This window comes from Scardinius erythrophthalmus, assembly GCF_964197995.2.
Source record: "Scardinius erythrophthalmus genome assembly, chromosome: 12".
NCBI lineage: Eukaryota > Metazoa > Chordata > Actinopteri > Cypriniformes > Leuciscidae > Scardinius > Scardinius erythrophthalmus.
The window spans coordinates 12,299,757-12,323,186 of NC_138232.1; the positions used below are offsets into that span (position 1 = coordinate 12,299,757).

Consider the following 23,430-nt stretch of genomic DNA (forward strand, 5'->3'; position numbering starts at 1 on the left):
ATTACTTTGCAAATGTAAAAGATTAAAATATTTTCTTGTAGACTAGTTTTGATATTCTGTTATCTGTACAGGTGGAGGCACAGGGCAGATGGTTGTGTGTGTATGTGTGGGTATGTATGCAAATATAGGAAAGTGCGATTGAATGCTAACCTCCTGCCCAGTGCTGGTGAATATATATATATATATATATATATATATATATATATATATATATATATATATATATATATATATATATATATATATATATATATATTCACTATCTTATTGCTCTCTTTCGACAGTCTATTTTCTCGTCTTCATGCCTTCTCTCTATACTAAGCTGCTCAGTACTTTGTGGGATGAGGGTGTACACTCAATTTTAAACTGGAAAACAATTCTTCCAGTTTTTAGCGTTTTTGTAATCATTCACTTATTTGTTTTGTTCTGATTTCGTGATGAACGAGTGAGAATATCCGTGCAGCACTTACCATGAATTAATATCAGACAAACCAGGACATGTCATGTTTAAACCGTTGCAAGATATACATTATGCATGATGGTGATGATGGCGAGACATGAGAAGGACAGAGATGAAATTGATGTTGGTCTCTTTTCCTAGTCCAAAATGTAACCATAACAAACTACCTCTCTGGGGAACAGACACATTTGATTTGTATTTTTTTATGATTCATATTTGTATTTATTGCTGTGCAGTGGCTCACATGGACAACCCAGTACCTCATGTATGAATATCACTAAACAACAAAGACGCCTTAACAGCTGTTTTATCAGATTTTTTTAAACTATTATTATCTGTGTGTACAGTATTTGTATCCGTAGCTTTCTCCAACACGTTCAAACATTCACAAACACGGACTGACAGACAACAAACGTACATGTTCACAAGAAAGCTGAGAGCTGTTAAGGTGTGGTCACTTCCATGATTGACAGTGTTCAGTTGCTGCTGGGATTGGTTGGCCATCCTCAGGCCCCTCCCCCTCTTTATTCTGACTGCTCAGTTGGATTTTGCTGCTCCGCAAAAATAATTACACAAAACATGAGCATGGCCTTCTCTCTTTTTCTCTTTTTAAACGGTGAACTGTCAAGTGGACATCATCTACCCTGCAAATCACACATGCTCAAACATTACCTCGCATACGCTCTATGGTCAATACCTCATGCCAGGTCAATCCTAAAATGGAGTAGAAGATGGATTCGAATTGATGACAGAGTCAACTGAGTCAAAGAGTTGATGAAGAGAGACATGCTCTTTACCTCTCTTCTGTCTGGGCACCATAGGACAGGAGATCAATAGAAAGTTTGTGGCACTAAATGGCTCATAAGTGCTGATGCACTTCTGTCTCTGAGTGAATGGGTACCATAAAGAAAACTGTAATGCAAATGCTAGCTGTTTACAGGCTAACAGTAGTATGCCTGCTCACCAGGACAAAACCAGTTGAATATGACCATTCATGAAACGGTTAAAAATGCCTGTTTTTTTTTTCTCTTCTTTTTCATCATAAAATATTGTAAATTCATGTTCCTGATTTCATGTAATATTGGTCAAATGTTTTACAAATCATTAAAAGAATATAATAATAATAAACACTGGTTTCTTTGATTACTTTGTCATATAGAGGAGAGTGGGGTAGGCTGTGTAGGCCTATTCTAAAATTATCTATTTTTGTCATGTGACCATATGTTGAGAAAGGGCCTATCAAATATTCTCAAATCTGTTTTGTCAAAGCAAATTTTACCCATGTAATATATATTACATATAACATTTAAAGTTGTCCACTAGGTGTATTATATTAAGCACACATGCATTTAATTTTTATGGACACTAGATGGAGACTTTACACACACACACTGAGGCAATCGGCCTGTGGAGCAGATTATGCTATTTGCTAACTGTTAAGCTATGTCACTTTTACTTGTCCAAGTTTCACAACATTAAAAAGATAAAATCGACAGCAGTATTAACTCTGGCCCTGGTCGCCAATGTGAACAGGAACGGTCAGCAGATCTTTTTGAATGGCAATCAACAGAGAGGAGGCCTCAGTACATTGGATAGATTGTGCCTTATTAATAACTATTAACCCAAATAATAAATTGACTCGATAAATTGATGGGCAGTGTGATAGTCTTCAAAATGCTTGCCATGGCATATTTATTTTTTTGGAGAACTTTTATTGAGGTTTGCTGGAGAATTATTTTTAAAAAGCATTAGTTCGCCCAAAAATGAAAATTCTGTCATAATTTACTCACCCTTAAGTTGTTCCAAACCTGAAGGAGTTTCATTCTTCTGTTGAACTAAAAAAGAAGATATTTTGAAGAATGTTGGTAACCAGACAGTTGATGGTGGCCTTTGTCTTCCATAGTCTGGTTACCAACATTCTTCAAAATAATTAACTTCTTTTGTGTTTTGCAGAAGAAAGAAACGTATGCGGGGTTAGAACAACATATAGGGGTGAGTAAATCACAGAAATTTTATTTTTGGGTGAACTATCCCTTTAAGAGAAGTCATTTACATTTTGCGATAAGTTTGATTCATTTACTGCCCAAACGGCGTTTTAGCGGGAAGGGAAGGATCGCCACACGAAGGTTAATTCGAAGCTAAGATTGTGGGTTCGAAAACTTCGAATATGTATTGAAAAAAATACAATGCACGATGTTTCTATATACTCTTATTTAGAAACAAATATATGATTTGAATAAATATTTTGTGTGTTACTTTATCTAATTCGTTGATTTTATGAACACTAGTTTTTAGTATTAGTTTTAGTCTCTAGCATTTGTTTTAATTTTGAGAAGTATGTTATTTATGACAAACCAAATCTTGTGAAAATCGTTTGGAAGAGACTCAATTTACTTTTCTGTGTTTAACGTTAGGTGGCCCGTGTGACCTTTCCAGTATGGCAGGCAGGCAGACCTATATCAGGTAATCAGCAACATAATAACATAATCTGAATATGCATGCTACTCTAGTAAGGAAAAAAAGTAAGTTAAAGGTTTGTAGTTTGTCAGAATTAACAGTATTCATAAAACAGTAGGCAAAAAGTACCCGGATGACCTGCTGCTTCTGGCTTCTGAAGTGAGCATCCAATGAACACTTTACTATCCCATGAGACCAAAGGAGAGGATCTGTGAATGGCAGTGAAGCAAACATACTCTTTTAATGCTCACAAAATAATTACTTATCCAAAAGAAATTCCTCAGAGAGTGATTTTGGATGCAGCATGTGATCCTGAAGACCTTGATTAACTTGTTTAGGTTGCCTTCCTTTTATAGTAATTTTCTTTTCCATCTACAGGTTTAGTTAATGATTTAAACGCAATCGCTCTGTCTGAATATGCCTACTTTCTCCCGTGGCGTCATGGGATGGTAAAGTGTCCTTCGAATGTGCACCCCCAAAAACTTGATGGAAGTAGTAGGTGATCCGGGTACTTTTTACCTACCTCGAATATGAATATAAATTTGGACACTACTATTTTGGCCTACCGTTTTTTCGCATATATATAGTATGAAAGTACGCATCCAGCATGTCTTCAAGTTGCTTTCATTTTGAGGAAATGAGATCTATGAGAGCAGCTACTCAACCAATATTGGCTGGATGGGCGTGGGATTGCTGGGATTGAAGTTGGAGTGTTTGTTTGTGACTGTGAGTGGTAGATCTCATCTTTTGAGCATCTCTCAGATATCTTATACAAAGCAGACATGTTCTTTCCTGCTGCCTGAGTACCTTCAACTCATTGTGGTGAGTGTGGGTGTGAGAGGGAATAAGGAGAGAATATAGTTTATCAGGGCGCACAGTCACGAGACGATAGTTAGCAGAGCGTAGGTTGATTTTCGTTGCCATGCGGGGAACAGGAGATAAGAGGTGCCTATTTGTGCCACAGAGTAGTTGGCCGGTCGTTACCCCGATACCAGGAGGAGAAGGGAGGGGAGACTGAACCAAAGTCAGTAAAGCTATGTGATGAGTGGTGGATTTCAAACGGTCTCCAAAATTAGAGGAAGGCCTTTTCTATACCTCTCCAGGCCTTTCTTGAGTCCTTCACACGGGAGGCCTTGAATCATCATCTGTTACATAGTCTGACAAAGCTGCTCCACCACAGCTTCCGGTCAGACCCTCACAAGGAATTTGGAAAGTAAATCACAGGTTTAGAGAGTAGAGCACCTGAACCCCGCAGACTAGACAGAGGTGCCCGGAGTCTCATATCATACTCTGAAACAAGAAATGGCCTGGACAAAAGTTTATTTACTACATGTGACAACATGCCCCTATAACAAGAACCTGTTTACTGACAGTGATTTGAGAAGAATACTCAAGGATATTGTTTTGAAAAATTAAATACTAAGTAAAGTAAAAAAATAAATAAAAAAAAAACATTCTTTAATGGACTGACTTTTCAAAAATAATAATAATAATTAAACAATTTTGGAATTTAAACAAAATTAATTTACAGCAAAAAAAAAAAAAAAATATATATATATATATATATATATATATATATATATATATATATATATATATATATATGTTTATGAATCTAAGCTTAATGTAACCCAAAGTAGTTTTTTTTGGTGTGTTTTCTAGTTGACATAGGCCTATATAAATTTGTGTAAGTTAAAAAATGTATTACTAGCTACTAATTGCATCTTCAATATTGTAATTAGATTTCCATACTAATTATACTCAATCTAAAAAAATATTGCATTCCTTTTATAACTGCTTTCTAAATCCCATATCAACCTCGACAAGTTGAGCAATACTTGAGGATAGACATGCTCTTTTTAATTCTCATATGCAACCAGATGCATATGAAAAATAATGCAATCATAAACAATAAACTGCATATAAATCAAGACGGTCCCCGAGTGAAATGTCATCAATGTGTGTTGATGGACTCGATCTAACGTTACTCCATCTATGTTTTGATCATCGTACTAAATCTGATCCAGACGTAGTCTTTGACATAAACGTGATTTCCTCAGCTTTTTGCTCAAAGTGTTGCTTTAAAAATAAATAAACTTACCCACATTCAAGTGTTGATAAACTATGAATGCATGAAGCAGAGGGTCTGTTTTTTTTATATAATGCATGTTCAGATATTCATTAAACAAAATATTCTGGGGGCCATGGAATTTTTTTGAAAATGACCAAAAAACGCTGGCTGGCAACTTTATTTAAAAAAAATTAAATGCTGGCGGGGAGAGAGTTAAATTCCAGAAAAAATGAGAAACCAAACCCTTACTTAATTTTTTTTAATGGGAAAAGTAATTACAGTAATTTATTACTTAGTAATGCATTACACCCAACACTGTTTATTACGAAAATAAAATCGTCTGTGCTGAAATTCACAGAAAACAATGCGCTTTGGGCATGCTGACCTAAAAAAGTAGTGTGTGTGTGTGTGTGTGTGTGTGTGTGTGTGTGTGTGTGTGTGTGTGTGTGTGTGTGTGTGTGTGTGTGTGTGTGTGCAAATATGGGTCTAAATCAGGGCGGGGTGCTGTACGCCTTTTACATAAAGTTCAGTAAAAGCTGAAAAATTAATGCCTGTCTTATCAACTCCTGTCCCATCTCTATTTCTGTCTGGGTATTAATACTGTGGGCGTTTCCTTGGAAATGTGCCCTATAGCTGATATGAGTTTCGGTTAGCTTTACTGTAAGTGTTATGAACCAGGTGTTTGCCTAAAACACAGTCTACATTCTATTCACATCATTAAATTTGGGACAGTGTTTTTGAACCAACTAGGTCTACTAGTCTAGATCTGAAATATAATTCTGTGTTATAAAATCGTTTTAAAGTGTAGGTCAAACTATAAAACATTGTCTTTTTTTAATCAGCATTGAAAACTGAAAGCAGTACAACAACTACAAACACTACCATAAATCATAAATACCTTTTAAATATAAAAAAACCACACACGCACACATGCTTTACGGTAATGAGACGTAATGTGGGCCTTATTCTGACATGTTGCGGAGTTTTTCTTCAGGCGACCCAAGTTCGAGCCTCGGCCTGTTCCCTCTTTCTTTGCTTTCTGTCTGTTCTCTATTGTCCTGTACCATAAAAAAAGGTGCTTTACATATTTTATGAATAAATAAATGGCATTTGACACTGGTTCTTACCAACCATTGTAGTTTTTCATAACATCCAACCAGGGCAACAAGTTCAAACGTTAGTATGTGTTTAAAGCATATAGGCTAAACTTTAATTTGTTATTTTACAGCTATATTATGAAATATAATGATTGTGCTGTCTTTAAACAACCATTTATTAATGTTGCCATGAGAAGGCCAATGTGGTTGTGTCACACTGAATTCCTGTATGTAACATTAGTAAATACAGGATGTTAGAAGTCAATATAGAGCTAGAGTCGACCCATGCATCACGTGGAAGAAGTGTATCCCCTCAGTTTAGCTCATGCTCAGAATGTCAAAATGTCAGTAAAACGGATGCACAGATCTGGGCAAATGGAAAGGAATGTGGTGAGGTCAGCACAGGTATTTCCAGGAACAACATACAAAATAGTTAAGTGTTTTTTACTTTCAAAACATGGAGGACACCCATGGGCTCGGCTCATTTTGAAAGTGAGATTGAGGATGCATTTGCAGGTGGTTGTGCAAGTGGCATGGGGTGTTTCTTATATGGGGCAGCCTGTTCGCATGTGTTTCTGAGTAAAACCACATTGTCCTCTCTGCTGTCTCAGCAAAGAGCCCAGGTATCTGCATAGACAAACCTGGATAGAGCGCACAAACAGAGAATGAGAAAGTCTCAGTGAAGGGGGGTGAGGTCAAAGCTTCCTGTAAAGCGGTAGAGCAGGTGCAAAACCAAACACAGACACATACATTCACACATGAACACTATATGCATGTTGAGCTCCAATGTACAAATTGGAGGGCCATTAAATATCATCATGCAGAGTTGATAACAAATAGTTTGATCATATAAAGCAAATCATTCAGTGCAAATGCTGAGGTGACAAATGATCAAAAAGCCACAGAACCACAAACCTCTTCTATATGACTTGCATATTTCAACATCAACATTTTAACCAGCTTAGAGAAGAAGTCAGTGATTAAAAATGTGAGAAAAATCAAGGATGAAATAAATAAAGACTTCATTTCATGAAGATTTCATGTATATACACAACCAAATTGGCGCTTGGTTTTTAAAAATTAATTTTCCCATTATTTGTTTGCAATATCCCCTCTCTTTTAGTAGGATATAGCCTGCGTATCTCAGTAGTCCTCACTATATGAGAAGTTCCAAAATTAGCCAAATCATGTTTTGCATTATATCAACAGGTTTGTGTGGGTTTGGGCTTAGCAAATATCAGCACTTCTGTACAGTAAATAAACCATTGCGCCTATGAGATGTCCTCATTAATATAATGGAACCAACATGTTTGTGTTGATGCTTGACATGTAAACATGTTATGGTGCGTGACCTGAAATGCAAAATTTATCACTGGTCTCTCCTGTTAATTTAACAGATTCTACATATTTAGTGATTTGGTAAAAAAATGTTTTTAAATTGCTCGTAGTGCGCCTCACTTATTTTTCTCACTTGAATGTCTTTTGACTTTCCATCCCAGAATAACCCTTTTCTGTACATTAGTTGGTAAGGGTGGCACCAGATAATAGCGTGTGCCCTGCCTTCCTTATCTTTCAAATACACACTCTTCCTTTACACGACTCTGGCAGCAAACCATTTTGCATGCTAAATTGTGGCTATTGCAGACATTAAGATATCTATCATTTGCACACACAACTTAGGGATTCCAAATGAAATCATTGATAGATTTGTTCGTAGAGAGAAGCAGACAACTGTTGATGTAGTGAGAAGAGAGGAAGCTCAACAGGAGGGGCTTCAGAGTTGACAGCGTGAACATAAAGCTAGATGTCACTCAACGAAATCACACCTTTGGAGCTCGCTGTTGTCTGCAGGTGGTTTGAATATAGATTTGTGTAGTTCTGCTTTTCATTTTTTTAAGTGGCCAGCCAGAAAGTGCAAATGCATGCTATGTGTCATTTTTAGATGAGCACTTGGTGCCTGGAAACGTATTAGAGGTGGAAAAGTTATGCTGATGTGACAGGTAAGAGACCTGCATGTGTTTAAACTTTATTTGCTATGTTCAGTTACCAGACAACTGAAATTTCTGCCACACCGCAGGCTTCCTGTAATATTATTGTAACTTAATAGGTCAATTATAATGGCATGTATTCAAATGATCAAAGGTGGAAGTGTAATGTAGCATTTCATTTTGGATTGAACTATTGGCTAGACTTTGAATCTTTCTGAGTAAGATTATTTGGTTTTATTAGTTTATTATTAGAACAAAAATATATATATATAAGCACGTCAATAATCTAGCTTGCTATTTGTGTGTATAGCATGAAACCCTTAAAGTGTGAGATTTGCACTTTTTAGTCTTTCAGCTGCTTTTATTCATTCTTTATGATGGATAAATAAAAGCGTTTAAGCTGCAAAATATTACCCAGAACTTTTGGAAGTTAGACTTTGAGATTGTTCCGCATTGCGATGATTGACTGAAATGTTTCCCAAGAGCCATTTAAGTCAAATATAGGTCAGGCAAATTGTAGGATGAGAATAGCATACCATACTTACGTAAATCACCCCTAGATCAGACAAACAATTCTAATTTTAGCTTCAGGAAGTGGATGAGTTTCTTCTATGTGCATTTTAATAGAGCACTTCCTTGTCAGCTGAAGGGTTACCATAGTGATCCAGCCCAGATTGAGTGCAGCGTGGTTTCTGCGGTAGCATATAACGAAATGGTGAAGATGTTTCGGCATGTGTTGAGTTCATAAAAAAAAATAAAAAATACAGAGAAGGACACTGCAGAAACTGAAAAGCCATTTAATGTCTTCTCGCTCTAGAAAAGGAACTGTTGTGAACTATTTGTAACTGTTTTTTTTTTACTGGAGGACTGTGCAAGTACTTTTACTGGCGGGGGTAAAGTAAGTCCTGCATTGCTGAACCTATTGGACTAAGGACTGTTGTGATACTTTTTGGCTTAAAGGGATAGTCTCTTCACCCCAAAGTTACAATTGTAATATAGATATCTACATAGTTACACTGTATTACACAGTAAAGCCCCTGGTTAGCATGCATACTGCAGTGTAATTTTGAAACAAGCCTGTTCTGGAACCATTGATATCCAATATTCCAGTTTCAGAACTGATATTTTGTCTCATCCTCATTATTCAGATGTCTCAACATCCGCACAGGAAGCTGGAGAGAGGGAGGAAGAGCGCGCAAGTGGGAAAACAGCCATTTAATCAGCCTTTGAATAAAAAGAAGAGTGAACAGAGTATACTTTTTTTTACAAATATTTATAGTTTTTATTGTATACCAATGTCAGAAAGTGTTTTTTTTTTTTTTTTGTTAAGGGTTGATATTTGGTCTGATGGATTGATTTTCAGGGGCAAATATTTTTTTCTGTATGTAAAAGAATGGCTTGTCCATTTATTTCCAAAACTAATTAAATTGCAACTAGAATGCTTACTCAAGTGTCTGAACCTATACAGGCCTAGAGTAGAATATTATGAAATGTCAGATAAACATTTCTTTTTTGCTCTGACATTTTTCATCTGCATTTTTCACCAAGCCGTGGTTAATTTCTGACCCTGTTGTAGGCTATTCTGTAATTCCATATGGTGTTTCTAAACACATAATTTGATCTGGTGTGATTTGATGATTGTTGTGATTGGCAGGTGCTGTCGCCAGTGACCAGGTGAAACGAATACTAAATCAACATATTCGCAAGAAGCAGATCAGGTTACAAACAATAAAAACCTGCCATAACTGTCTCCTAACTCCTTACTGAGGTCAGAAATATTGGTCCCCTTGGTAAATAAATATTAGCAAAGCAGGTTATGAAAATAAATCTGCATTGCTTATCCTTTTAATCTTATATTTAAAAAATAAAATCGTAAAAATCTAACCTTTCATTGACAAAACTATTGAAAATGGTAGGAAAATCTTATTATGAAATAAATGTTTTGCTCCAATACACGTTGGCCACAATTATCCTTTTTATTCAATACTTTTTGCAGCATCCATTTGCCAAGATAACAGCTCCAAGTCTTCTTATAATGCCTGATGAGTTTGAATATCACCACTCATTTTCTGTAGGGGTCAGGTCAGGAGACTGGAATGGCCATGGCAGAACCTTCATGTTGTGTTTAGTGACCCATTTTTGGGATCATTTTTTATGTTTGGTTTGGATCATTGTCCTGATGGAAGATTCAACCACGGCCCAATTATAAGATTTCTAGCAGGGGCAATCAGGTTTTGATTTTTTTCATCTTGTGGTATTTTATCGAATCCATGATACCATTTGTCTGAACAAGATGTCCAGGACCTCTGGCAGAAAAATAATTAAGCTTTATATTTAACGGTGGGCATGAGGTACTTTTTTAGCCCAGTGTGCACTAAACCATCTTGTGTGTTTGCTGCCAAAAATATATACTTTTTTAGTTTCATCTGACCATAGAACCCAGTCCTGTTAGAAGTTCCTGTAGTTTCTGGCATTTGAATATGCTGGAATCTGTTTTTGGATGAGAACAGAGTTTTTTTTTCCTCAAAACCCTCCCAAACAGCTTGTGGTGATGTAGGTACCGTTTGATATAGCCTATTTGTTTTGAGGCTTTCTGACACCAAGACTCAACTAATTTCTGCAATTCTTCAGCAGTGATCCTTGGAGAGTCTTTGTATACTCAAACTATCCTCCTCGCCCTGCATTAAGACAATATAGACATGTCCTTTTACAGGCAGATTCATATAGTTGATTGGAAATAATTATTGCCCTGATGTTGGAAATGGACATTTCTTTTTTTTTTTTGCGAAGCTCAACAATCTTTTAATCAATTTATACTCAGGAAGTCATGACTGGACAAAATTTCATGTTCCTAGTCACCCTGGTGTGCTAAAAAAAAAAAAAGTAATATGAATGGGAATATACTTCAGAGACATTTTACTCATAAGAATTTCTAGGGGTTCTGTTAACTCTGGCCAACATGTATTGATAAAAACATTTATTTCATATTGTAGTTTCCTCCCACTTTAAAATGTTTCTTTTTAATGAAGGATCAAAAGGATAAACAATTCAGATTTATTTTCACAGCTGTCTTTGGCCATATTTACCAAGGGGGGCAATAATTATTACCTCAACAGTGTACACACATACTGTAGGTTGCATTTTAATTGTTTGTTTCTCAGGAAATCTGAAAGTCAGGATCCACAACAGCTAGGTGCATCTAACACACCTGACTCTTATTTTGAGGAGGAAAATCCAATAAGAAGAACAGGTGACATATGTACATTTTCAGATGTAGCTTATTTAGAGCGTATTTAACGAATATGGTCTTCATGTGTTTATACTGTAAACATAAATGTGTGTGTGTGTGTGTGTGTGTGTGCATGTTTGTGAGAAGCCTCAGAGCCAATTCTAAAGCTGCGACAAAAGAGAAGTGTAAACTCGAGGCAGAACACACTGCAGTGTAAAACCAGTGCGCCCTCTGCTGTCAGAGCATCTGACTTTATGGGTGTGTATTAACTTAAGTGCTGTTCAAAAGTGTAATATTTTTCATCTCTATCATAAACATAAAAAGCAAAGATCCTGTGGTGACCTGCTGTTTGCTTTTTGTAGAGGTATCTTTCAGTTCTGCTCCAGTGTGCAAGAGAAGTTTATCACCAGATAAAAGGATGAGCCATCAAGAGCCACAGACCTATAGCACATCATCATTCAAGGTCCGTTATTGGTTCTAAAATAATTAATATTTAACTGATGTGAAGCTGCGTAACAGTGCTTTTAAATTGAGAGAAAACTTTTATAAAATTTTATAGAAATGAACATACATGTGATGGCAAAGTTAAAATTTCAGCATCAATACTCCAGTCTTCAGTCTCACATGATCCTTTAGAAATCATTTGAATGTGCTGATTTGGTGATGATGAAACATTTCTTATTATTACCACAGTTGTAAATGGTTGTGCTGCTTAACAATTTTGTGGAAACTGTGATATTATTGTTTTATTATTATTATCAATGTTGAAAAACGTTGATCATTTATTTGAAATAGAAATCTTCTATAACATTATACATGTGTTTACTGTCATAAAGAAACCCTGCTAAAAAAAGATTTTTTAATTTTTTTTTTAAAAATCATACTGAACCAATCTTTTGAATGGTAAGTTTAAAAGGTAATGCTACGAATACGATAAGCCAAGCCTGCACCTTGCTCATTGCTGATTGCAGATATTTTTCCTCAGGATGAATTTCCTGGACACAGTGACGTTCAGAACCCCATCGTCTTTTCTGAATGTTCTACCACTCATTATCCCCAACCGCATACACAGGTCTTTACCGTGTGTCGACCTATTGTTCCAGGTAACACACATTTACTGATCTTGAGAGCAAAAAAAAAATTGGTGTAAAGAAAAAGTTAGTGTAATTTGCACTTTGTCTCTCACAGTCCCAGAACATTGTGTAGTGATGCCTCATAGGCCTTTGATCAAAACCCAGTCGGAACCTTCTTTTATCCATCGTTATGTGCACATACACACTCACACTCTTGTGGTTCCACACCCCATGTACCATCAGCAGTGGCCACAGGGGGCATTCCAACAACACGATCCAAAAAAGGTGAGGCAAATGCAAATGTTTTTGCACTCAAACACACAGAGTTTTTTTTTCACAAGCTCTATCTCTTTATAAGGTACCTGTTCGCTCAGTGTGGCCTGTTTCTCCTGGAGAGCTGGAAAGGGACAGACAGAGAGCAAGAGAAGCAGTAAGCGTTCCATCTCAAGCCCCGCTTGTTAACTGTTGCAGTAATACCCCGGGAGAACTGCACAGTTATGAATATTGGGATTTGCAAAACAAAAAACACCGAAAACTTGCACGTGTGCAATCCACTCCAGACACCTTTGACAGAACTCTGCCTTCACATTTAACCTCACCTCGTGGCCGGAATGTAAGGAGCAAACCAAAATACACCACAGGTAGGAGGAAAGAGGTTTTCACAATAAAACATCCACTAAAACGCCCTGGGGAAAATATTTAAGAAATATTTAAATGTTTTTGCATAATTTATAATAAGTCACTAATCAAATAAGGACATTTTTGTCATTAAGCATGTGAATTCCTTTGTACAGATGGTCAGGTGTTCTAGCTCCAAATTTAGACAAACTTGAAATCATGCATCTCAAACACTACTGTCATAAAAAAGTGACATGCAAAATACCAAACCGTATATTCTAAGTACTGAGAAGTTAATATTAAAGTGCAAGTTCGCCAAGTTTCAACCCACTTTGTATTGTTACAATGTCGGTAGTATATGTAAATGAACAAAGTTTACTCTATATTTGCATTACCTAGGCCGAGAAATTACTGTTTATTTGATAGCTCCAGATCTTTCGTAAAAACTACAGATTATATTTTGCATTTTTGCATCCCTGCCAACAGAGGGTTAACAAAACAGTTATTGTAGAGTTTATCAGTGAAAATTGTATCAAACTTTGTCTTCTCTTTAAACAGCATTATGATAAAAATGGATCCTTTTCTTCTGAATTAATTTGAAGAAAAGTTGGCTAAGAAGTACAGTATTTTCTACTCAAGCAAGGCAGTATTTGTCTCTGGTCAAGCCTATTTGACTCCCTCAAAGCTAACCATAGTGTTGCCCAATGACCAATCAAAAAGAGCCCAAAAGTAGCCCAAAGACCTCCCAAATATTCAAAATATGCCATCCCCATACTACATTTTTATTTTATTTTTACTGTCACTTTTATACAAACTGAAACCCACTATATCATGGGGATTATAAATATAATTTAAAAGCTCCCTACCAGTGGCCCTCCTTCACAAAACTTAACTTCCGGCACAGTTTAACACTGGTATAAATCTAATTTATGCAATATGTCAAAACTTTTACCTGCAAGGGAAAAAATCAACCCGTGGCAACAGTTTAAATGTAGCCCAATTCAGTGGAAAACCATAAACTTGGCAACCCGTCCTATCCAATAGGAGCAGACTAGGAGTGGCCTTGGATGGCAACATGCCCAGTGCATTATGGGTGTTGAAGTTTTCCTACCTATTTGGCACAAGGATAGACAACAGCTCTTTTTCTCTGTGTTCTCTAGTCAGGTAGCACTGATTTTAAAGAGAAAAAAGAAGGAAAACAGTGTAATTGACAAAGAAATGTAAAATTGATTAGATAGAAAGTTAATAAAAGTATTTATACTACTAAATGGCAGACTGACTATCTGTCCGAAACACACAAACACAGATAAGCGGAGTGATAGGAAGTCCCAGTGTTGTTGGACTGAATATCAGCACTCTTGTAACTGTTGTATAAAATGCATTTATACTGTATATAGTATGTGTGTGTGTTTAGGTTTGGTGTTTGACTCTCGTGTGCTGAATCTTGAGTGTGACTGTGGAGATATCAGCTTTCACCATGAACATGACGACAGAATTAGGAGTATCTGGTTAAGATTGCAGCAGTGTGGCCTCAGGGATCAGTGTGAGGTAAACAATGCTGAACAAATCATATGGCTGTAACTATTATTGCAGTGGTGAGAAGTTACATCCATGTGTGTGTGCTTGTGTTTTAGTTAGTTAAAGGCAGGCTGGCAACTTCTGTTGAACTACAGTCAGTAGTTCTTCATTCTGGGCTCTCAAAAACCATAACAAATAGTTCCTGCAGCACAGCAGCACTGCAAATGGCATTCGGCAGTGTGATCGAGCTGGCTCTGCATGTGGCTAGCGGAGCGCTAAGGGTGAGATTCCTATTGTCCACAATTCTTTCTCCTATAACCACAAAGATTCTCACTTCTTCTTTTTCTGACTCATCCTTAGAATGGGTTTGCTGTGGTCACACCCTCAGGACACCATGCATCACATTCTCAAACAAAGTGAGTTGCACTTTACAACATCAACATGAAATGGTGTTCACAGCCACTTTTGCATAGTGTAAAAGGGGATGTTCAGCAAGAAAATGTATAGAATAATATTTAATATCATTTTTGATATAAACTTCAGTAGCAGTAATAACACACACTACCGTTCAGAAATTTGGTGTCAGTACGATTTTAAAAACTTTATTCAGTAAGGACACATCAAAATTATCCAAATTAAAAGTTAAAGTGACTTTTATATCATTGCTTTGCCATCACATGAGTAAATTACATTTTAAAATATATTAAAATAGAAAACGGTTATTTTAAACTGTAGTGATATTTCACAATATTGCTGTTTTACTGTATGATTGATCAAATAAAAGCAGCTTTGATGTGCAAAAGAGATTTCTTTCAAAAACATTAACATCTTACCCGACCCCAAACTTTTGAACGGTAGCTTATGTAGGTAAATATTGCTGTATATTACTATATGTATGTTTTTTTTTTTATATTTTTTTAAATAATGTACATCAATGAAACTTTCACAATAAGTCCAGGAGGATTTTTTTCATACTGACTTTAAGTAGCACTATAAAAAACTGATCTCTCTCATTGTGTCTGTTAAAGTGACTCCATTATGTTTAATTCTGTGGCCATTGCTGCTAAACAGCTTCAAGACCGAACAAAGCATAAAAAGATCCTTATAGTCGACTGGGTAAGACACACAGAAACACAGTATTTGCCTTTGTGGATTTATTTCCACACTTACACATATTTCCACTTACTGATAAAGGGTATTTGACCATGAGATTTTACAACCCCATTTCCAGAAAAGTTGGGACATTTTGTAAAATGCTATAAAATTCACAATCTGTGATTTTATTTTATTTTAATTCTCTTGAACCTTTTTTTTAACTGACAAAAGTACAAAGAAAAGTTTTCCAATGTTTTCACTGAACAACATAATTGCATTTTGTAAATATAAACAAATTTTGATATTGATGACTGCAACACACTACAAAAAAGTTGGGACTGAGGCAAAATAAAAGTGAAAAGATTATCCAAGTTAGATTATTCAACTCTTTTGAAACAGTCCACAATGAGCAGGTGAACTGGTAATAGTGGAGGGTATTGTATTTGGGTGTAAAAGAGCTTCTCAGTCATGGCTCACCACTTTGTGCCAAATATTATGAGAAGAATTGTCAAACAATTCAAAAATCACATTTCTCAATGCAAAATTGCAAAGAATTTGTGTATTCATGTCTGTGTAGGGCAAGGCAGGAGACTTCTGTTGAAGATGACATTGCATGAGAAACTGTGTTAAATACAGCCACATGTACTTTAGAAAACCATTTTCACTTAACACAGTCTGTCGCTGGATTATGAAATGCAACTGGAATCTCTGTTACGCAAGGAAAAAGCTATCAGTTTTATGCGGAGATGCGGCCGAGTTCTCTGGGCCTAAGATCATCTCAGATGGTATAAAACACAGTGGAAATGTGTGCTGTGGTCTGATGAATCCATGTTTCAGCTTGTTTTTGGAAAAAAATGGACATCGAGTTCTCAGTCCCAAAGACGAAAGGGACCAACGAGATTTTCACCAGTGAAAGGTGTGAAAATAAACATCTGTCCTGGTATTGCTTATTTGATCTGTCTCAGCTGCTCAGTGAACCCAAACAAACAGATGAACTAGAGGAATTAACTAGCACTATGAGCACCATTCTGGAAAATTGGATATTGTTGCACCCATTAGATTAAAAAAGATCAGAGAGAAAAGTAAAGCACCATGGAACAACAATACTACGCATGTTCTAAAGAGAGAAACCCGAAATTTAGAGTGTAAATGGAAACAAACTAATTTAGAGGTCTTTAGAATCGCATGGAAAGACAGTATGTCACGTTATAAAAAGGCCCTAAAAGCGGCCAGGGCTGAGCACCTCCGCAAACTAATAGAAAACAACCAAAACAATCCTAGGTTTTTATTTAACACCGTGGCTAGACTAACAAATAAACAGATGTCACTTGAACAAAATATTCCGTTACAGTTTAGTAGTAATGATTTCATGAAGTTCTTCACTGAGAAAATAGAAAACATCAGAACCACAATTGTAAACGTTCAATCCTCAATCGCGCCTTATAATTCAGCCTCAATTATCACCCCGCAAGAACAATTACAGTGCTTTACAACTATAGAACAAAAAGAGTTATTAAACATCACTTCATCTAAAACAACATTTTTATTAGATCCTATACCCACAAAACTACTGAAAGAAGTGTTACCTATAGTGGAAGAGCCTCTCCTCAATATTATTAACTCATCTTTATCTTTAGGTCATGTTCCAAGAACATTTAAACTGGCAGTTATTAAACCTCTCATTAAGAAACCACAATTAGACCCACATAATCTAGCAAATTATAGACCCATTTCAAATCTTCCTTTTATGTCTAAAATACTAAAAAAAGTTGTATCCGCCCAACTGGGCTCTTTCTTGCAAGAAAATGACAACTATGAAAAGTTTCAGTCTGGATTCAGACCACATCGTAGCACTGAAACTGTGCTTGTTAAAATCACAAATGATTTACTATTAGCTTCTGACCAAGGCTTGTATCTCAATACTAGTTTTACTTGATCTTAGTGCTGCGTTCGATACTATAGATCACACAATACTCTTAGATCAACTACAAAATTATACTGGTGTTCAAGGACAAGCATTAAGATGGTTCAGATCATACTTATCTAATGGCTACCATTTTGTCTATTTAAATGGAGAAAAATCGATCATAACTCCAGTAAACTATGGAGTGCCGCAGGGATCTGTGTTGGGCCCTCTGTTATTTTCAATATACAGGTATATGCTGCCACTTGGAAATATTATAAGGAAACATGGAATTAGTTTCCATTGTTATGACACTCAAATCTATATTTCACCACAGCCAGATGAAAACGCTAAATTATCCAAATTGACAGAGTGTGTTAAAGATATAAAAGATTGGATGACGCGCAATTTTCTTTTATTAAATCCAGACAAGACAGAGGTACTAATCATCGGTTCAAAAAACCGCCCACAAAACCTCTCACACTACAACTTTAACATAGTAGGATGTCCTGTTACTTTATCCTCTACAGTAAAAGACCTGGGTGTTATACTAGACTGCAACCTGTCTTTTGAAAATCATATTTCATATGTTACAAGAACAGCCTTCTTTCCACCTTAAAAACATTGCTAAGCTACGTAACATGCTATCAGTTTCTGATGTAGAAAAGTTAGTTCATACATTCATGACCTCGAGACTAGATTACTGTAAAACTTTATTAGCCGGTTGCCCTGCATCCTTAATAAAAAAGCTACAGTTAGTCCAAAATGCCGCCGCTAGAGTTCTTACTAGATCAAGAAAATATGATCATATAACACCAATTTTATCATCACTGCATTGGTTACCTATAAAGTTCCGTATTAATTACAAGGTATTGCTACTGACTTATAAAGCCCTAAACGGCTTAGTTCCAGTCTATTTAACGGATCTTCTATCGCCCTATAATCCATCGCGCTCTTTAAGATCACTAAATTCAAGGCTTTTGGTCATACCTAGGATATCTAGGTCCACCAAAGGAGGGAGAGCATTTTCACATTGAGCTCCAAAACTCTGGAATAGCCTTCCTGATACTGTTCGTTGCTCAGACTCGCTCTCCCAGTTTAAAACTAGATTAAAGATGCATCTCTTCAGCCAGGCATTCATATAATACTTTTAATCTTACAGTTAAATCCGACCAGTTCATAAACGCCAGAGGAGAACTGGCCCCCGACTGAGCCTGGGTTCTCCCAAGGTTTTTTTTTCTCCATTAGGTCACCTGATGGAGTTTTTTCGGTTCCTTGCCACTGTTGCCCTTGGCTTGCTCAGTTGGGGATATTTGGGGATATTTAATTTAATTAATCAATCAACAATACTATTGATCAGCATTACCAAACGTGGACGTTTTCCACTAGAAACAATCATTCATGTATTATTTTAATTTAATACTGTGAAGCTGCTTTGATACAATCTGTATTGTGAAAAGCGCTATATAAATAAACTTGACTTGACTTGGTATTGGGGTGCATCTGTGCAAACTGCAAAATTGTACAAAATGTCCCAAATATTCTGGAAATGGAGTTGTAGATGTAGATACAGTATATAGTGTATATTGTACTGTGCCTAGACAGGATTTCTTAAGTTTTATTTCTGATCTCCTTCTTGCCTTCAACAATCATACTTTTTGCAATTTAATTTGCCGATAATTTGCCAAAAATTACACGCTTCAGCTTTTTTGTGTGTGTGTGTAAATCAATGAAGTTTCCAAAAGGTTTGTGTTTTTATTAATCATTGCACTCCCCTGCACTTTTGTCAGGATCTTCATCATGATAATGAAACTGAGCAGATGTTCTACACCGATCCTAATGTCCTCTATATATCTCTGCATCACTATGAGGGTACTGGAGCACCCGACATGGTTTGTTTTGTGTATATTCTTCTATGAAACTATAAAGTGTGTTTTTTTTATATATAAGTGTGATATTTGAGCAAAGCTGTGCTTTCTTGAAGTGTCATACTGCTATGTCTGCATGTTTATGTAAACTAACTGAATGTATTGCAGACAGGATCTGACAAGGGGAAAGGCTTTAATGTAAATGTGGCGTGGTCAGGAGGGCCGAGTCTTCCAATAGGAGATGCAGAATACCTAGCTGCATTCAGGTAATATTTTGCAGTCATTTTATTGTGTTTAGTTTCATTCTAATCTCACGTTAAAGGGATAGTTTCTGTCAACATTAATCACCCTTATGTTATTCCAAACCTGCATGATTTTCTTTCTTCTGGGAACCTGTTTGCAGTTCTATCTGGTGCCACTATTAAGTCTACATGTACTAATTAATCAAATATTGTGTCTCTCTTTATAGAACCGTAGTTATGCCTATTGCTCACGAGTTTTCCCCAAATGTGGTGCTGGTTTCAGCTGGTTTTAATGCTGCAAAGGGTCACTCAGATTCTCTGGGTGGATACATGGTCTCAGCAAAATGTACGTATTAAAAATACAAACTGTGTAGAGTTTGTATCTTCACTTTCCAAATGATAGTGCTATATATATATATATATATATATATATATATATATATATATATATATATATATATATATATATATATATATATATATACACGTGTGTGTGTGTGTGTGTGTGTGTGTGTGTGTGTGTGTGTGTGTGTGTGTGTGTGTGTGTGTGTGTGTGTGTGTGTGACATTAACTACGTTATGAAATATTACTCACATTTTATTGCCATTTAGTTTACTGTTAACATGTTTACATAGTACTGTAATAATGCATGTATTTAATGTATGTAATGTATTTTTTTAAATATTTAATAATTGAAATAGTTTTTATTGGTAATTTTCCATACTGAATAAAATATTATTTTATTTATAATCAAAATCTTTTTGTTGCCTTATTAGCTCACTAGGTTTTGCAAGAGCATTATATTATCTGAGCTTGAGAGTGTTTGTGCTTGTCTGCATTTTCTTGCTCTGTAGGATTTCCCCTGAGAATAAAAATAAGAGTCCTTCAGATGGAAAGCAGAAGAGCTTATAATGACTTTGCATTTTTGTTGGGACTCAAACGTTATTGGCTTAATCATGACTGTTATGTCCATGTCAGCTATCGTGAATGTGTCAAGTCATTAAGGTTCTCATATGACACATATTAAACTTATATCAAGAGTCGCTGATGTTTTTGTAACTAATGACTAATGTGACATTCGTGTTGGTATGTGCCATTGACCGTAAATGGTTTTGGGTTTATAAGGTTTTATGTGAAATTTCTCAGGTTTTGGGGTCTTGACCCGAAAATTAATGGAGTTGGCTGAAGGTCGAGTGGTGTTGGTGTTAGAGGGAGGTTATGACCTCATATCCCTCTGCGATGCATCTCAAGCCTGTGTCAGTGCTCTCGTGGGAAATGAGGTGTGTGTGTGTGCTTACAGATGCCAACATGAACATGTTTAACACAGTGGGTATTGCATGAATTGAGTATTGTTTGTTTCTGCAGCCTGAGCCTTTTGCTGAGAAGGAACTACAGAGGATTCCCTGTGCCAACGCGATCAAATCTCTGGAGACGGTGCTGCATTTTCAGAGTGAGAATCGCTCAGTTTGTGTTGTTTATGTTTATTTTCTGTGGTCTTGATGATCTTTTCTTTTCATACTACTCTCTGTCTCCCTCTCAGGCAGGTACTGGCATTCATTGTCTTATGGAAAAGGAGAAAGGAGATACTCGGCGGGCACTGAAGCTGCTTTAGTCCTGGATGGCCTTACTATGAATGTTCCAAACAGAAGCCGGTAAGACAACAGTATAGAGTGCAACATTCAGAAAATTCCACTCATTTTCTCCATAAGGAAATTGATTTTTAATAGTAACTTTTATAGACAGACCTGCTGTGAACTCCAAGGTTGTAAATCGAGGGCAAACTCAGACTGAAGCCATCAGTTTGCATTTTATTCAACTTACTTTTTAAAGAATCTTGTGTCATAGTGGAATTCCTGGTAAAAAACTACATTACCCATGATTCTTCAAAAATCTCCACCAATCAGAGTGTCACGATGAGCAAAAGAGCTCTACAGGGAACACCCTCTCCCATGAAGCATGTAATCGTAATTACATGGATATAATCGAGTCTCGTCACACGATAAAAAATACTTAAATATTTGTAAATATCTGCATATTTTGCACTGAACTTAAAATATGTTATTTCTATATATAATATGCTACTGCAAATTAATACATTTATATTTCTCTATTGTCTTTAATTCGATTATGTCATTCACATTGCTTCATAGGATTGTAGTTTTTTCTCATAAATCCATAAAGTACACAGTCTTGTTTTTCAAATACATTTTTGCTCCAAACTTTGTAATGTGACTGGTTGGTTTTGTTCATGGCTTATAACACTTTAACAAAGACTTTTTTTTTTTTTTACTGTTTTTTGCACTGTTGCACTCTGAGCTTTCTGTATTAGCATATTGGACAAACGTGTTTAGAGATTAACTGACAACTAACAAAACTATTGAATATATTATTGAATATTATATTATACTATATTCAATATATTGAAAATAGCTTGCTCTTGCTTTGTATCTGCTTTGTAGTTTCCCAAATGAGCCAATGGAGCATGATGAAGATGATTTAATGTAGAAGTCTTACTCCTTTTCTGGGAGACTTCATTCCTCTCCAAGCAGAAGCTGGACATCCAGACTGAAGCTACTGTAATATTACTGTGTGAGACAGGAGACAATCCTCAGGAACTAAGATGAACAAAGGAACTTTACTGTCACAATCATATCTAGTGTGTGATTTATTCAAATGCTGACTCATTTTTTTGATTTTGCAATTATAGATTGCACATGAAGCCTCTGAGAAATGTCAATCAAGGAGATCATAGTGGAAATTTATGAGAAACATTAAGTGAAATGTGTTTTCACAGCTCTTATCCAGAATTATTTTTATAGGAGTTTGATCATCTGTATATACCATAGAGGTATATACACTACTGTTCAAATGTTTAGGGTCAGATCGAGTCTTTTCTAAAAATAAAAATAAAATAAATAATTAATGCTTTAAATCAAGGATGCTTAAAGCTTTGTTTTGTAGCACGGTCAAAAATGTAGCACGGTCTCCACATATATGTGTATATATATATATATATATATATATATATATATATATATATATATATATATATATATATATATATATATATATATATATATAACATATATAAATATATATAAACAGCACAACTGTTTTCAACATCAACAGTAATAAGTGTTTCTTGATCATCAAATCAGCAGAAATTAGAATGAAATCTGAAGGATCATGTGACACTGAAGACTGGAGTAATGATGCTGAAAATTCAGCTTTGCCATCACAGGAATAAATGACCTTTTAAAATAAATTAATAGAAATTTTTTTTTTCATTGTTATAATATTTCACAGTATCATTCTTTTACTGTATTTTTGGTTAAATAAATACAGCCTTGATGAATATAAGGGTCCTTTGAGAAAATCGTACCGACCCCAAACTTTTGAACAGTAGTGTAAATGGTTGCCGTGTGGATTATTAAATGACTACAGTTTTAGTTCTTTAAAATGACAGTAGTCCTCTGGCCTTGGCGCATTTGAAGGGTCTTGACCATTTATTTCTAAAAGCTTTTGTTAATTGCACTTTATATTCATCCATTTAAAAATGTTTAAAAAAAAAATCCTGAGATATTTTACATAGTTTTTTATTATTATTAATATTGATTTCCCTTCAATGTAAGGCAGCTATCCTTGACTGTAAACTACGTATATAACAAATATAAAGAAAAGGGTACAAAGTGCTTTTTGCTATGTCAGTTTGCAAGTCCATTTGGGCTGATATTAATTTCTGAGGATTATTCATTTCATTTTTTTTATTACCAAATTGCTCTACAATTACATTCAAAGCTTTTTGTGTGAA

At 35.7% G+C, this 23,430-nt stretch overlaps 1 protein-coding gene across 4 annotated transcripts; it reads left to right on the forward strand.

Moving 5' to 3' along the window:
- The first annotated feature begins 7,119 nt into the window (after nucleotides 1–7,119).
- Nucleotides 7,120–22,580, forward strand: hdac7b (histone deacetylase 7b). Of its 4 annotated transcripts, none has more exons than XM_081379961.1 (21): nucleotides 7,120–7,936; nucleotides 8,028–8,085; nucleotides 9,222–9,324; nucleotides 9,728–9,791; nucleotides 11,235–11,323; nucleotides 11,450–11,560; nucleotides 11,665–11,765; nucleotides 12,288–12,405; nucleotides 12,491–12,660; nucleotides 12,734–13,016; nucleotides 14,408–14,541; nucleotides 14,628–14,792; nucleotides 14,872–14,927; nucleotides 15,540–15,627; nucleotides 19,300–19,401; nucleotides 19,546–19,643; nucleotides 19,847–19,965; nucleotides 20,766–20,899; nucleotides 20,985–21,069; nucleotides 21,160–21,271; nucleotides 22,079–22,580. In XM_081379961.1, exons 3-21 carry the CDS (start codon nucleotides 9,222–9,224, stop codon nucleotides 22,122–22,124), a joined length of 2,178 nt encoding a protein of 725 aa, XP_081236087.1. In that variant the 5' UTR covers nucleotides 7,120–7,936; nucleotides 8,028–8,085; the 3' UTR covers nucleotides 22,125–22,580. The 4 variants fall into 4 exon arrangements, with proteins under 4 accessions (XP_081236087.1, XP_081236089.1, XP_081236088.1 ...); XM_081379963.1 differs by having other exon boundaries at nucleotides 9,222–9,315; XM_081379962.1 differs by having other exon boundaries at nucleotides 7,120–8,085.
- The last annotated feature ends 850 nt before the right edge of the window (nucleotides 22,581–23,430 follow it).

What these genes read in the sequence shown, in the direction of transcription:
- hdac7b (XM_081379962.1), top strand. Translation starts at nt 9,222, where the DNA reads ATGTCTCAACATCCGCACAGGAAGCTGGAGAGAGGGAGGAAGAGCGCG. An exon ending in AAATCCAATAAGAAGAACAG is followed by an intron (nt 11,324 to 11,449) that starts GTGACATATGTA and finishes GTTTGTGAGAAG; the next exon opens with CCTCAGAGCCAATTCTAAAG. An exon ending in ATAGCACATCATCATTCAAG is followed by an intron (nt 11,766 to 12,287) that starts GTCCGTTATTGG and finishes ATTTTTCCTCAG; the next exon opens with GATGAATTTCCTGGACACAG.